Source organism: Pseudorca crassidens, chromosome 2 (genome assembly GCF_039906515.1).
Source record: "Pseudorca crassidens isolate mPseCra1 chromosome 2, mPseCra1.hap1, whole genome shotgun sequence".
In the NCBI taxonomy this organism is placed as follows: domain Eukaryota; kingdom Metazoa; phylum Chordata; class Mammalia; order Artiodactyla; family Delphinidae; genus Pseudorca; species Pseudorca crassidens.
The window spans coordinates 5,719,301-5,734,131 of NC_090297.1; the positions used below are offsets into that span (position 1 = coordinate 5,719,301).

At 43.1% G+C, this 14,831-nt stretch overlaps 1 protein-coding gene across 7 annotated transcripts in view; it reads left to right on the forward strand.

The window, feature by feature from the left end:
- The window catches only part of PER3 (period circadian regulator 3), a 63,503-nt gene that overhangs the window by 276 nt on the left and 48,396 nt on the right, over positions 1-14,831 (forward strand). For 4 of the 7 annotated variants that reach the window (XM_067718981.1, XM_067719001.1, XM_067719012.1 and 1 more), the window contains exons 2-9: positions 342-487; positions 1,342-1,457; positions 2,697-2,898; positions 7,258-7,309; positions 10,056-10,198; positions 11,611-11,689; positions 13,984-14,090; positions 14,575-14,731. In XM_067718981.1, coding sequence (XP_067575082.1) covers positions 342-487; positions 1,342-1,457; positions 2,697-2,898; positions 7,258-7,309; positions 10,056-10,198; positions 11,611-11,689; positions 13,984-14,090; positions 14,575-14,731 — 1,002 coding nt within the window. The remainder of the gene's footprint in view (positions 1-341; positions 488-1,341; positions 1,458-2,696; positions 2,899-7,257; positions 7,310-10,055; positions 10,199-11,610; positions 11,690-13,983; positions 14,091-14,574; positions 14,732-14,831) is intronic. The other 3 variants (XM_067718991.1, XM_067719021.1, XM_067719040.1) reach the window with 1 other exon arrangement.

The following is a 14,831-nucleotide window of genomic DNA, read 5'->3' on the forward strand; positions in this document are numbered from 1 at the left end:
AAGTTTAAAGAGACTCAGACAACTTAGAATGAAATACCCTGGAGAAACTGAAGGAAATTAACCAAAAGGTAAAAAGTGGTTGAGGAATTTAGCTGACTCTAGGCTGAAGTGGGAATAAGAGAGTGGAAGATGCTTGATGTTTACCCATTTCTTTGCCTGGGATTCTCCACCTGTAAAAAAAAAAAAAAAAAAAAAAAAGTGGTGGATAATAAATCTGTGAACTAAATGAGCTGATCCATGTTAAGGGCTTAGAAAGCGGGCCTGGCATGAAATACGCTGTTCAGTAAAAGTTGACTTATTATAATCGAAAGTGTGAATTTAGAATCTTTTTTATCTTACAGTGAACCCCAAGATCAAAACAGAGTTTCCAAAGACCTTATAACGGTTGTCCAAGAAATGAAAAAATACTTTCCGTCAGAGAGACAGAGTAAACCAAGCACCCTGGATGCTCTCAACTATGCCCTTCGCTGCGTACACAGCGTGCAAGGTAAACGGGCGGGAGAGGGAATACAGTCGTGCACGGACACCCCTGCTCGTAAACAGCAGCCGGGCCAGAGCAGTTGTCTGCCTGGTTTTAGGCACAGAAATGTTTTGAGCTTTTTATGGTGCTTTATGTGAGATGTGCAAATCTACACTGATGGCATTAGCATCTTAGTTTTTCACATGAGCACTCGGAGAACCTTATTTGTGTCATAGCTTAGTAACTGTGCAGTATTTTGCTGATTTGTTTCAGGAGAGTAGAGCTCGGTATAAGCACAGTTTGAAGATTCACTTTTTAAAAGAATATTGTCTTCTGTGACTATTAGGGGAAAAATACACTTGATTAAATACATTTACATTTCCCTGCCATGGACATATTTTTAAAATACAGTCATGATGTATCAGGAATTTACCAAATTAAAAACGAATGGTCGTAAACATTTTTTTCTTTTTATGGCTTTTCAGACTTCTTCTCAAGGGATTTTAAAAATACGCATTCTGTAGCACGAGCCTCTGTGGCTTCGTAGATGGCATATAGTCCCTGAATCCTGGAATAATGTTTCTACCATACAGATTTCCTGTGTGTGTATTTGGAATTTGGGGTTTCAGTACCTTGTTTTGGTACCTTCGGTGTGTCTCATTCCTTGTGATCTGGAACATGCAGAATTCATAAAATTCAAAATCTTAAGTTTGTACAACTATCAGTATTTTAGTTGAAAGAAGAAAACGATCTGGTTTCAAGGAGAACATGCTGAGGTGTCCTCATCCTAAAAAGCAAGCCTGCTTTTATACTGATGAAAAATGATTTCCTAAAGATACTCTTGTCACTGGACTACCTATTTATTTTCCTGTGTTTCTTAGCAAACAGCGAGTTTTTCCAGATTCTCAACCAGAATGGAGCGCCTCAAGCAGACGTGACCATGTACAGTGTTGAGGAGCTGGCCGCTATTGCTTCAGAGCACACTTCCAAAAACACAGTAAGAATTCACAAATTTTGCCATATCAACCTGGGTGATTTTTCCTAACGATCTTATCTAGATGCAGATTTTTTTAAATAATAACTGAGCATTTCAGTAACCACAGTTTGAGGTCAAGCAGAGGAGAAAACTGTTAAAGAGCCCTTGTGGAGTTTCTCCTGCCCTTGCCAGAGAAAACATCTAAAACCAGGAGGCAACACATAAGTAGTAGTTGGCTTTGCTTCCGTCATGAGGTGCCTCTCTCTCCTTAGCATCCCTGAGTTCTCTCAAATGAAGAAAAAAATAACACTGCAGAGTGATTTCCTGCATCTTATTCTAATCTCCGAATTGTTAATTTCTATTTATATCATTCTTAGTTCCAATACCTACTACTTCAAGTTGTAACAACTGGATTTTATAGAGCAGGTGAGTTGAGATGCTGTCATTTTTTGTACAATTTTGGAAGAGATATTTAGTATATCTTTTTTGAATCTCTTCATGTTGACAGAATAATGGAGCCTCATGTTTTGCTGATATGATGGAGATAATTTATGTGTAGACCTCAACATAATTGTAACTTAAAGATTTTATAATATTGGAGCATGAGCTATCCCTAACGTTACAGTGCTTATTTTACTAACTGATACATTTATAACACTGTAGTAGGTGCTATGGAGATTTAAGGGAAAAAAAGTTTAAGGAAAACATTTTCCCTTTAAGATCTTCAAAGTAAATCTAGAGAGGAAAACATACGCCACTTGCTAGCAGGTACAAACAGTGGCCGATTATAAGTAAGCTATGTATATGTCTAATGGAACACATTAGAGAAATGATTCTTATGTAATGAGGTTTGTCAAAGACAACGTCTTGGAGCAAGTGAATCTTGAGCTTGGTCTTGAAGCCTGGAATAGGCATATGGGTGAAGAGAAGACAGTCCTTCCAGGTACAGTTTGCAAAGGAGAGGGAATCAGAAGTGTATACAGTGTACACACTGTGTTTAGTCCGTGTAGAATGAGCTGGTGCATTGTTTGGCAGAACTTAAACCTTCAGAGGGAACAATGCAGGTTTTACAGCGATTTATTGCCTTTGCAGGGGTGTGTGTGTGTGTGTGTGTGTGTGTGTGTGTGTGTGTGTGTGTTTTAAGCTACTGATCATGGTATTAAGCTATTGTTCATGGTAGACGTCTAGACGAAATTTATTCAGGGAATATTGCCAGTATGTATCTCAATATTTTGCATTTATTTTAAATATTTTTCGTAGGATACGTTCGTGGTAGTTTTTTCATTTCTGTCTGGAAGGTTAGTGCACGTTTCTGAACAGGCTCCTTCGATCCTGCACTGTAAGAAAGAGTTCTTAGAGTCCTCTCATTTCGTTGAACTGCTCGCCCCTCAAGACGTGAGCGTGTTCTACACGCACACTGCCCACGCTCAGCTTCCTTTCTGGAACAACTGGACCCAAAGAGGTAATGGGACCAATATTCAGATGTTTATCTTGCCTGGTAAAGATCAGTTTCATTCTTCCAGAAATAGTACACAAATGAATGCCTTATTCAGAACATGCAAATATATAGTTTTTCTTATTTCTTCATTTTAAAAGTCAGAATGTGATGAAAATAGCATTTTAAATGCTGCTAATAACATAAAGATCCAATAAATTTGTTTTCATTTAATCAAGTTAGTTTCACAGACTATATGCCATAGATATGGTGTGTTACAGCATCATGTATAGCAGGTTAATTGCTACAAAGTGTCTGTTGTTAATAAAATTAAATGTTTTTCCTCTTATACTGACTTCATTATTTCTCTGCTTTGCTCTGGAGGTAAGCTTCTCAAAGTTAGATCCCTTTCCAGCTTTTCTTCTCCCCAAAAGTTATGAATCTCATCATTTTGTTTTCCTTCTGAAAGACTGCTTTTCCTGAACTGGGGGTGGGGAGTGGGTTCCCACTCAAGTTTTCTTTGTGTTATTCAATCCCATGTAATCTTTCATTCATTCATTCATTCTTTTTTTTTAAAAAAATATTTATTTATTTATTTGGTTGTGCCGGGTCTTTGTTGCGGCAGGTGAGCTCCTTAGTTGCAGCTCTCCAGCTCCTTAGACGCAGCACATGGGCTCCTTAGTTGCAGCACGTGGGCTCTTTAGTTGTGGCTTGAGGGCTCCTTACTTGTGGCTCACGGGCTCCTTAGTTGAGGCATGTGAGCTCTTAGTTGCGGCATGCATGTGGGATCTAGTTCCCTGACCAGGGATTGAACCTGGGTCCCCTGAGTTGGGAGGGCAGAATCTTCACCACTCCACCACCAGGGAAGTCCCATTCATTCTTTCTTAAGTCACCCTTTATTCCCTCTTTCATATTTTTTGTGAAATGTCTCTTCAAGAACTTAGTAAAGGTCAGCTTCCTTTTTGATCCCAAACCCTTTTCTCTCATTTTTAAAAAATTTTGATTATTTTTATTATGGTAAAAAACACATTCACAAAATTTACCATCGTAACCATTTTCAAGTGTACAGTTCAGCAGCATTAAGTACATTCACAGCGTTGTGAAACAGATCCTCAGAACTTCATCCTGCAAATCTAGAGCTCTGTACTCATTCTGGTTTTTAATCCAGTTCTCAGTCCAGTGAAGAACAGTGTTACAGCCTTCTTTTTTCAATCCCAGACCCTTGCCCCATTCTCTGTGCACGTTTTATATAAGCTTCAGAAAAGACACCTGTCACCCTTGCTTTCTTCCAGCTCCCTCTCTCCTTTTCCCTTCATTCAAAAACACTGATTTCATTTTTCTTCCTCTTTCTGAAACATGCGTTTTCAACCTTTAATTGTCCACGTTTGTTCTCTACTTTTGTTCATCGTTTATTCATTCCGTAGACATTATATAGCAGTGTCTGCGGGCCAGGAGCTGTTCTAGGTGCTAAGGTACAACAGTGAACAGAACTGACATGTGGTACTGTTCACCAGGTCTTTCCCATTTTCCCTTCGGTATTGCCCTATAGTCTCTGTCTGATCTTTTCACTTGTCTGTTTTTGGCTGTGCTGCAAGGCTTGCGGGATCTTAGTTCCCCGACCAGGGATCAAACCTATGCGCCTGCAGTGGAAGCGCAGAGTCCCAACCACTGGACCACTAGGGAATTCCCTGATCTTTTCACTTTCTTATCTTTGCTAATTACTTAATGGTATTTCCCCTACTTGTAAAAACATAATAGTCCCTGAAAGTGTTGTCTCTTGGACCTAAACATTTACTGGCTCCATAAAGATGAAGGCCATGTAGTTTACTTCTCACACTATACTTCCGCTTTAGGAACCCCAGGGATCCACACCCTCCCTGAGGGCCGTTGTTCAGCTCCACACCATTTCTGGGCTGTGCTCATGTTACCTCTTTCTGTCCCTTCCTTTGAACTCATAGGACATTAAGAGGACACGGGAAGCTCTAAACTCAGCAGTTGTCAGCTTTGGCCCTGTGTTAGAGCACATTTCAACTTAGGCTTGTTGTACAGACCTCTCAGAAGGATCTGACTGCTGTTTCTTTAGAACACACTTCCAGAAACAAGAATTTGCACGTTCCAGCCCAGGTGTGGAAGTGACAACGGGCCCCCGTGTACTGTTTTTGAGATCCGGTAGGCTGGCTGTCTGTGTTACAGGACTCTGGGGGGGGCAGTTGAATTCAGGTGCCTGCTACAATGTATAAATAGTGTAAGTGAGTTCACCTTACAGCAGAGTTGCAGTATTTTTTTATGTGCAAAGAATGTTAAGCTCAGAATCTGAAGGTCTGAGTTTCAAATTGCATTCTGTCCCTTCGTGAACCTTGGAGGCCACTTGGCTTCTCGTTGTAAAATGAGAATCATAGTTTCTGACGTGCCTTAATACAGGCTTCCTGTGAGAACCCAGCAAGCTGTAGGTTGGGGAAGGCTTGGAGATATTTGGAGCGTCCGCAGCATAAAGGCTCATCTTAACTGCTGTCATCTGTTGAACGGTTACTATTTGCCAGGGACCCTTCTCTTTGCTTTCGTGGATCAACTGAGTTAATCTTCACGAAGACCTTGTGAGGTGTAGGTACTGTCATTCTCCCCGGTAGACAGACAGAGTAACTGAATTAGTTCGGGTTTGCCCAGAAGCGGGACGCTGACTGGGGGAGCGGGTGGAAGGTGGTGAGAGGAGCCCTCAGCCCGCATCGCTGGCATCGCTGGAAGGAGCGAGGCGGGGGGAGGGCTGGGCAGCAGGAGCCTCGGGCCACAGCACAGTCCAGAGAGCTTCTGGGCCAGGCAGCCAGAGGGTCCACCCGCTGGAGGAGCCCGGCGTCTCCATGGAATGGTCCTGCCTCGTTGCCTGCTCCGTGTACGGGCACGGGCCGGGGGCAGCCCGCGGGAAGCAGGGCTCAGACAACAGTCGGGTCCCTCAGAGCCAGCAACTGTGCCCTTTCTTATCTGCCGTGGTCACAGAGATGCCAGGGTCACACTGCCTCCAAGTATGGAGCCGGCCTTCGCCGTGGCAGCGTGCATCCAGAGCCCGTCTGACCCCATGGCTGCTGGGACTGTGCCTTAAAGCGGGAGAACTGTCCTGAGCCAAAGGCGAGCGTTTGAAAGTGTCACCGAGGGACGGTTCCCACCCGCGAGAGTCAGCTCAGAAAATCAAGGATAGTTTTGAAAAATCTTTATCTTGCCTTAATTCCTCCACAGAAACTCCAGAAACAGTTTCTGTGTTAAGATGATAGCGTATCTTAGAGTAATTAATTTCTTTAGCTTACTTTGTCAAGTTCTTTCTGTTATTTCTCCCAGACATTCTGAAAGAACTTCTGACTTCAGAATTCTGGGCCTGTAACTTTCATAGTTTCACGAATTACAGGAGTTTGGTCACTGGTCCCTTTACTTTTAAACTGGAGGGCTTTTTTTGAATTGTGAACATTTTTCTTGACCACTCAAAAGCCCATTTTCTTATTCTTCCTATGATCCTTTCCTTAGGAGTACAAACACCTGGACCATGTTCAGTATTTTGGTTCTTCAGAATCCTCGTTGTAGGTGCTCCTTCAGTGTATATTTTTTTAAAAACATCTCCTTGGTTGTAAACATTTCCTTGGTTTCTATAACTGAAAACTTTTCACTCCAGTGAATAAATGCCCAAAAGATGTATATTCAGGGAGTTCTACCAGACAAAATAATCAACAAACATTTGGAAATAAGTTCAGTTTCCTAAGATGGGCAAATTTAAATGTTTCTGAATTACCACCTCACACATCAATAAAATAAATGCGAAGTCAATAAAGTTGAAGCAAAACCTTTGGCATGAGGAGTGTGAGAAAATGTTATTAATGACACTGAATTGGTACCATCTGCTGGAGCTAAGTTTGCCAATATATGATGAGAGTCATGAAATGATATCATCTAATCTAGGAACACAGCTCTGGGGAATTTGTCCAAGGAAAGAAATGTATGTATCCTCTACCTGAAAGCTCTAAGTAATCGGAATTCCCAGTTTTTGAGACGTGTCCAAACTATTACAGGGGAATAGAATATTACCGGCGAAATAATTGTGTTGCAGGATGATTACATTGACATTTGAAGCAGTGAGTCCAGGCAGGAGCAGAAATGCAGACAGGACTGCAGGGGGTGACAGGGAGAGGCCTCCGTCAGGTGCTCTCAGGGTCTCACCTGAGGGTTACTATTCAACACGAAAAAGCCCTGGGAAAATACTGGATGGAACTAGATCTTAGTGAGGGAGGAGAGTCCTATTTTAATCAAGAGCAGCTCTGTCCCTGAAAAGAGTCTCCCCTTTGTGCAGTGACAGTTTGGGGAGGAGCTGCGTGCCGGCGGGACACTGACATGTGTGTTTGTTTCCAGCAGCCTCACGCTATGAATTCGCTCCGGTGAAGTCCTTTTTCTGCAGGATCCGGTGAGTGTGGGAGCTCCTGGAGGCCAGGCACGGTGGAGTGGGCTCTGGTTTTACTTTATTTTTTATTTATTTATTTATTTTAATTGACTGTATAGTTGATTTACAATGTTTCAGCTGTACAGCAAAGTGGTTCAGTTATACATATGTGTGTGTGTGTATATATATATATATAATTATATACACATATATACATACATATATATATTCTTTTTCAGGTTCTTTTCCATTATTGGTTATTCCAAGATATTAAATATAGTCCCCTGTGCTATAAGGACCTATAAAGTGGGTCCTTGTTTATGTGTTTTATATATAGCAGTCCTTATCTGTTAATCCCAAATCCCAAACTCATCCCTCTGATTTTATTTGGCACTTATTTTGATGCCTTATTCAGCTAGGTCTGTTGTGGATACAAAAGACAAGACTTGGTTCTTGCTGCAAGAAGTTTGTGTTTTGATTGAGGAGAAGACACATGTACTTATGAGAAAAGTAGATAATAATGCAATAGGGGAAGAGACCAGAAAGACCATTCTTAACCCAGGGCATGTGAGAGTTACTGGACGTGAAATATACTTTCAGATGACAGTTTTTTGGAGCTCTTTTGTTTTTGTTTTTCAGTCACATTTAAACTTAATTTTTGAAATTTTGAACAACCTGAAAGAAAGCAAGATAGGTATATTTATGAGGACTTAAAAGGTCCAGTGACAGTGAACTAGAAGAAAAGAGATCAAAATTTTAATAGTAGTTGATTTCTGGTAGGATTTATTAGTGATTTTTTTTTCTCTTCCAAATTTACTTTGATATGTTAATGTTACTTTCAAAGTAAAAAGAAAAAATGGTTTTAAATGACGTCATGATCACCAACAGTAGTATTGAGGTTACTAAGTGCTCTTGATATGCGGGGAAGAGAAGTCCTTGTAATGGATCATTCCACTCCATGGAACTGAGGGGGACTTGCGCTAAGAGTATTCGAATGCTTGGGGAAGGATAACCTGGAAAGGTGTGCGTGTGTGGGGAGGGCCATGTCGGTTCTTTCTGTCACTCGCAGGTGAGTTGTTGGTTATGAAGATCTGAGAGCAGTGCCTGCCGCGTAGTAAGCGCTCTGTGTGTTTCTTATGTTGGTAAATGTTTTCAGGTGCCTTTCCTGAGCCAGGGGAGACCTAGCAGCGTATACTGGTGGGTTAGTTTCAGGTGCGAGACAGAAAGAGTAGTCAGGTGACGTGGGAGTCTTGGCTCAAGGTGCCATGTATTGGGGAGGAGGAAACTGTAGGACAAGCAGCTGCCTGGAGAGCAGAGGGGAGAGCGTGTGCCTTAGTTTTAGGTGAGTGTGTAGTGTCGAGTAGAAATCTGCCTCGTGATGTTGACGAGGCGTTGGTCCAGGAGCCCGGGGTTCAGGGGAGGAGGCCGGGCTAGAGACAGATGTGCAGTTCATCGGCGTATAGGTGGCACTGAGAAGCTCAGGACGGGATGAGCCTGGAGGAAGCATGCACAGAAATGGGAGGGGAGCCACTAGCACAGGTACAGATGCTCGCAGGTGACTGCCAGGAGAAGGTGCTCTTCTGAGCGGTGACCTAGGAAGCAGGGTCACGGCTGAGAGTGGAGAAGTCACAGGAGATGCTGGAGTTAGAGGAGAGAAGAGAGCGGGAGGGCGGCCAGAGACCCCCGAACATCCACGCTCGTGATGGTTGGCGAGGAGAGGTGCGATGGGCAGAAACGGGGGAGTGTGAAATACAGGTTGGGACATTTGGGCAGATCCAAGTGGAAACGTCTTCCAGGCAGCCGGGCTGATGAAACAGGATGGACGTCTGTGTGCTTGTTGCAGACCCCTCGCCCCCGGGAGCCTCCTGAGAGGGAGCGAGCAGCCTCTGCGCCGGTTGGCCGAGAGGGTCCAGCCCCGCCATCTCCCTGTAGCTAGGCACGGTGGGCGATGCTGAGCCGCACACAAGGTCTGCGCCGGGCAGCGGAGCGGCTGAAGCGGTGGGACTGAATCGGTCATTTGAACGAGGGCGTAGGAAGGGCTGACGGAGGGCCGGCTTGGGGGCGTGATCCCAGGGGGCCTTGTTTTCCACCATGTGGTACTTGGTTTAGACACACGAGGCAAGACAGGTGGCTGTGCCTGCCCCTCTTCCCAGCAGGAACAGAAAGTCACGCTGAAATTAGTGAGCGGTTCACACTCACCTTGGTGAGCCGCCTGTCCAGAAAGCCTCCTACTCATCCAATAACAAACGAGTATCATTGCCCGTGGCTATTGAAAATTTAAACTAACGTGTCCCTCCTTTTAAAAATAAATATGTTTTGGACTTCCCTGGTGGCGCAGTGGTTAAGAATCCGCTTGCCAATGCAGGGGACACGGGCTTGAGCCCTGGTCCGGGAAGATCCCACGTGCCGCGGAGCAGCTAAGCCCGTGAGCCACAACTACTGAGCCCACGAGCCACAACTACTGAGCCTGTGAGCCACAGCTACTGAAGCCTGCGCACCTAGAGCCCGTGCTCCACAAGAGAAGCCACTGCAATGAGAAGCCCGCGCGCCGCAAAGAAGAGTAGCCCCCGCTCAGCGCAACTAGAGAAAGCCCACATGCAGCAACGAAGACCCAGCACAGCCAAAATAAATAAATAAATATGTCTAAACATTTTAGATTCAGACACGTCTCTCTTGGAAATTACCAACAAAACATTTTCCCTGGCCTTGTTTCACGTTGGACTAAGTGAACAGGTCAGGACTGGTACTAAACCATTTTTCTTCTCTTCAGTGGAGGTGAAGCCCGGGAGCTGAGGCAGCCTTACTGCCCGTTCCGGATTATCCCCTATTTGATTCATGTGCACAGCTCGGCCCGCCCGGAGCCTGAGCCCTGCTGTCTCACACTGGTGGAGAAGATTCATTCTGGTTACGAAGGTAGGTCAGGAGCGTCTGCGTTTAGGTCAGATGTGACATGCCAGCGCATCAGAAAGAAGCACGTGAAAGCCTGTTTACTGCAGCCACTGTCTTCAGCTTGGCCCTGAGCTGATTTTCTCTGATGTCTCTGTTTGCTGGCCTTGACTTCCTGTGTGGTCATCTCCTTTAAGGACAGCATGGCCCAGGGGTCTGAGCATAGACTTGGCCACAGATGCGCAGTCTTCTAATCCTTTCTCTACTGGTGACCATCCTGTGGCCTTTTGCTTCTGTCTTGCGTGACAGAAGAGCATTGAAATTGTTGCATACAGAGGTTACAAGAATGAATTTATATTTTTAAGTGTTTTGAAAGCCCCCTGCGTAAAAAGTATAATTTATGTCTTCCAGTGGCAGAACAGCATCGCTAAATTCATATATCAAAACAGAAGCAGCTTCCATTTATCATTTGAAATTACAGTTGGTTCTGCTGTAATGTGACATATGCTTTCCTAAAACTTACCATCCTGTGCAAAAAAATTCACACAAACCACAGGGCTTATGGGAAAAACGAGTTTAGGGGCACAACACTCAAGCAACCATACATTAAAAATAAGACGGGAATCTCATAAAATGGTAACACGGTGTTACACATTAAATGATGAAGAAATGCACAAGTGATACAATAAATGCGGCTCGCCACAGCGGAAAAGCCCTGCGGTTTGCTGTGGACGTGGGTGTTGGAAGGGCTGCAGCTTGTGCATTACTGTGAGGAGTGAGGGGAAGGCGGACTGAAATCAGAGGGCAAGTTCCATCACCAGGTTGGACGGGCGTGGCTCAGAGCACACCTGGTGAACAGAGGCTGCAGGTGGATGTTTCAGGTGTGTGCATGTTTCTTCACGTTCCTAAGTGACTCCATTCAACTAGCTGCTCTTTTCTGCATTCACCTCGTGTTTCTTGCAAATGAAATCGTGCCTAAGGAGTTAGTGTCATGCTCAAATTGTTCCCTAATGTGCTAATCACTACATTGTCAAAGCAGACTGTAGCAGCACTGACCCTGCCAATTTTGTTACAGATTAAATACGTCCCTATTGTACTGACGTTTCACATCCTATTTGCTTAGTTGTATTCAACCACTAAATATGAAACATTTTTGTCCTGAACTCTAAATGACCCCATCTTTGACTGTTAGATTGTGATGGATAAGCTATTCGATGTACACAGACTTTCTGTCTGTTTAAAATTAACTTTAGTAGGCATCACGTTTTGACCTAATTAAAATGTGGTTAATAATGAAAGTTATTAGCTTTGGCTGCTCAAAGGCCAGGTCCCTAGGTGAGATTTCTGCCAGGGCCTATAGAGTTTGTTCTCTCTTTAATATGTTAAATGGATAGTGAATTAGGTATTTGCCTTTAAACCAGTCTTTCTGGTTTCCATAGCTCCTCGAATCCCAGTGGATAAAAGAATTTTTACCACAACACACACCCCCGGGTGTGTTTTTCTTGAAATAGATGAAAGGTAAGTACTTCTTTAAGCCTAAAAGAAATTTGTTTCTGAAAATAAATAAAAATATTTAAAAGTTTACATAACGTTTAACATATGTTAAACGTAACGTGATAGAGCTGAATCTGATCATTTGCGCATTTGAGTTTTGTTAGTTTGAAATTTGTGTTGTGTAAATTTTTTTAATATTTATTTATTTTCCTTATATATATATTTTTGACTGCGTCGGGTCTTAGTTGCGGCACACGGGGTCTTTGTTGAGGCACGCAGGATCTCTTCGTTGCGGCGCGCGGTTTTCTCTCTAGTTGCGGCGCGCGGGTTCCAGAGCGCGTGGGCTTTGTAGTTTGCGGCATGCAAGCTGTCTCACTGAGATGCATGAGCTCAGTAGTTGTGGCGCGCGGGCTTAGTTGCCCCGCGGCGTGTAGGATCTTAGTTCCCGGACCAGGGCTCAAACCTGTGTCCCCTGCATTGGAAGGTGGATTCTTTACCACTGGACCACCAGGGAAGTCCTGTGTTGTGTAAATTTTTAATGTAAATATCTTGCATGTTATAGTGCTAAGATTTACACATTATCATATTTATTTCAAAGCTTTAGGAAAGTCAGAAAGTATTTTTCCAGTTTGCACAAGAGGACAATGAACGTGGGCCACATGGTATTAGATGACTGTGGTCCAAATGAGACCACGACTCTGGCCTCCAAGTCCTATTCCAGTGTTATTTCCACTAGGCAGGTGCTTCCCAAACAGTTTATAATGAATTTTTATTAGTCTGAAGTGGGGGAGAAGAGAAAGAAAAATAAGGCAGATTTTTTTTGTGTGTGAAGAACTGTTACTTATTTTGAACTTAGCGTCCTTCCTGGTTTTTTTTTTGGTTATTAAAATAGTCTTTCTTATTTAAAGAGTTAGTGACAGTACATAATAGTTGTTGCTTATTGTTGTTTTTTTGATACCTTTATTTGGAAAAACAAAACATTGTTATCCCCTGTTCGTACCCTCCATTTCCACCCACGTTTACTTAAAAATTTTACTTATTTGTGAAATCTGAAAATCTGAGAACCAATGTACCGTACCACAGATAAGCATAAGCAAAAATGTCAAAAAACCTGGCACAGTTATGATAGTTATTAATTTTGGTTTGTTTTGGGTTTTTTTTTTGCAGTACGCGGGCCTCTCACTGCTGTGGCCTCTCCCGCTGTGGAGCACAGGCTCCGGATGCGCAGGCTCAGTGGCCATGGCTCATGGGCCCAGCCGCTCCGCAGCATGTGGGATCTTCCTGGACCGGGGCACGAACCCATGTCCCCTGCATCGGCAGGCGGACTCTCAACCACTGTGCCACCAGGGAAGCCCTTAATTTTGGTTTTTAAAAAATCTTAACATACAGGGAATTCCCTGGCGGTCCAGTGGTTAGGATGCCATGCTTTCACTGCCGAGGGCACAGGTTCAATCCCTGGTCGGGGAACTAAGATCCCACAAGCCGAGTGATGCGGCCAAAAAAAAAAAAAAAAAAAGCTTTAAAAAAGTTTTTTTAACATCTGGAAATGGGTTTATTACCTACTTATTACCGTTTAGTTACCCTGAAACTAAACAGTAATTAGTGAGATACTTTGTATAATATAATCTGTAGAAGGTAAGAAAATTTTAGCTGAAGTTATTCTGAAAACAGCTTAAGTTTATTGCAATAGAAAGTATTTGTGAATTTGTACACATAGAAAAATGTTTCTGGAGTCAGTTTTGTCTAAGTCATCTTGAGTGTCTGTACATCAGAATTTTCCCATGAACCTTTATCCTACAAATGGCTTTGTGACTGGTTGTCTATTTGATATCACCTTTTGGGAGACATTGTTTTTGTATAAGTTTAATTATTCTGTATAAATTTGTAGCCTGCTTTATTCATTTAACATCATAAGCATTTTTCTGTGTTATAATGTGATCTTTGTAGACTTTTTAAAAGGCAGCGAAATGGAGGGCATCAGAGACCTCTGAGGAACTTGTTAACAATATAGACTCCTAGTCTTACCACAGAAATTCTGATTTAGTAAGCTTGTGGTGAGCCTGCAAATCTGTTTTTTAGAAGTTTCACAGGTGATTTTGATGCAATATGTCAGATGACCAACACTTCTTAGATTGTGTATCTATTTCCCCACAATATAGGCACCTGGGTTGTTTGTAGCATTTATAAATGCTGTAATGAACATCTTTTGCATACCCTTCGTCATAGTTAGAGTTTCGCTGAAAAGTACTGTTGAAAGTGTATAAGGTATGAGTTACTTGGTGCGTGTGACATGCTGCCTGTGCTGTGTCTGTGCTCAGAGCAGTGCCTTTGCTGGGTTACCTACCTCAGGATCTGATTGGAACATCCATCCTGACATACCTGCACCCGGAAGATCGTTCTCTAATGGTCGCCATACACCAGAAAGGTAAGGACCTACTTCTTTATAGGAGGACATTTCTTTTTCATTGATCTTTTTTTTTTTTTTGCGGTACGCGGGCCTCTCACTGCTGTGGCCTCTCCCATTGCGGAGCACAGGCTCCAGATGCGCAGGCTCAGCGGCCATGGCTCACAGGCCCAGCCGCTCCGCGGCATGTGGGATCCTCCCGGACGGGGGCACGAACCCGCGTCCCCTGCATCGGCAGGCGGACTCTCAACCACCACGCCACCAGGGAAGCCCTCATTGATCTTTTTAAGTTTGTCATTTCATTTCTCACTAGAGAGTCTCAGAAGCTCTAATCGTTAGAGCTTAACCTTTAACCAGGTAAGCAATGTATTGGAACTGCTGAAACAATTTTTTTTTTTCTATTTTGACATTCTAAAACACTTACAAATAAATGCCTTAAAAAAAGACATTTGTAATCAATATCCGTGTTAAATAAATTCTAATTTTGTCTTATTATTTTATATAGTCCTGAAGTATGCAGGTCATCTTCCCTTTGAACATTCACCCATTAGATTTTGTTCTCAAAATGGGGATTACATTGTGTTGGATTCCAGTTGGTCCAGCTTTGTGAACCCATGGAGCCGGAAGGTTTCTTTCATCATCGGTCGGCATAAAGTGCGAACGTAAGTCAATCAGTTTGCGTATTTTCTAAAAAATCTTTTTCCAAATAATGTTCTTTGGCCCATTGATTCCCCTTTGAATCAACTAACACGTGAACTAAAC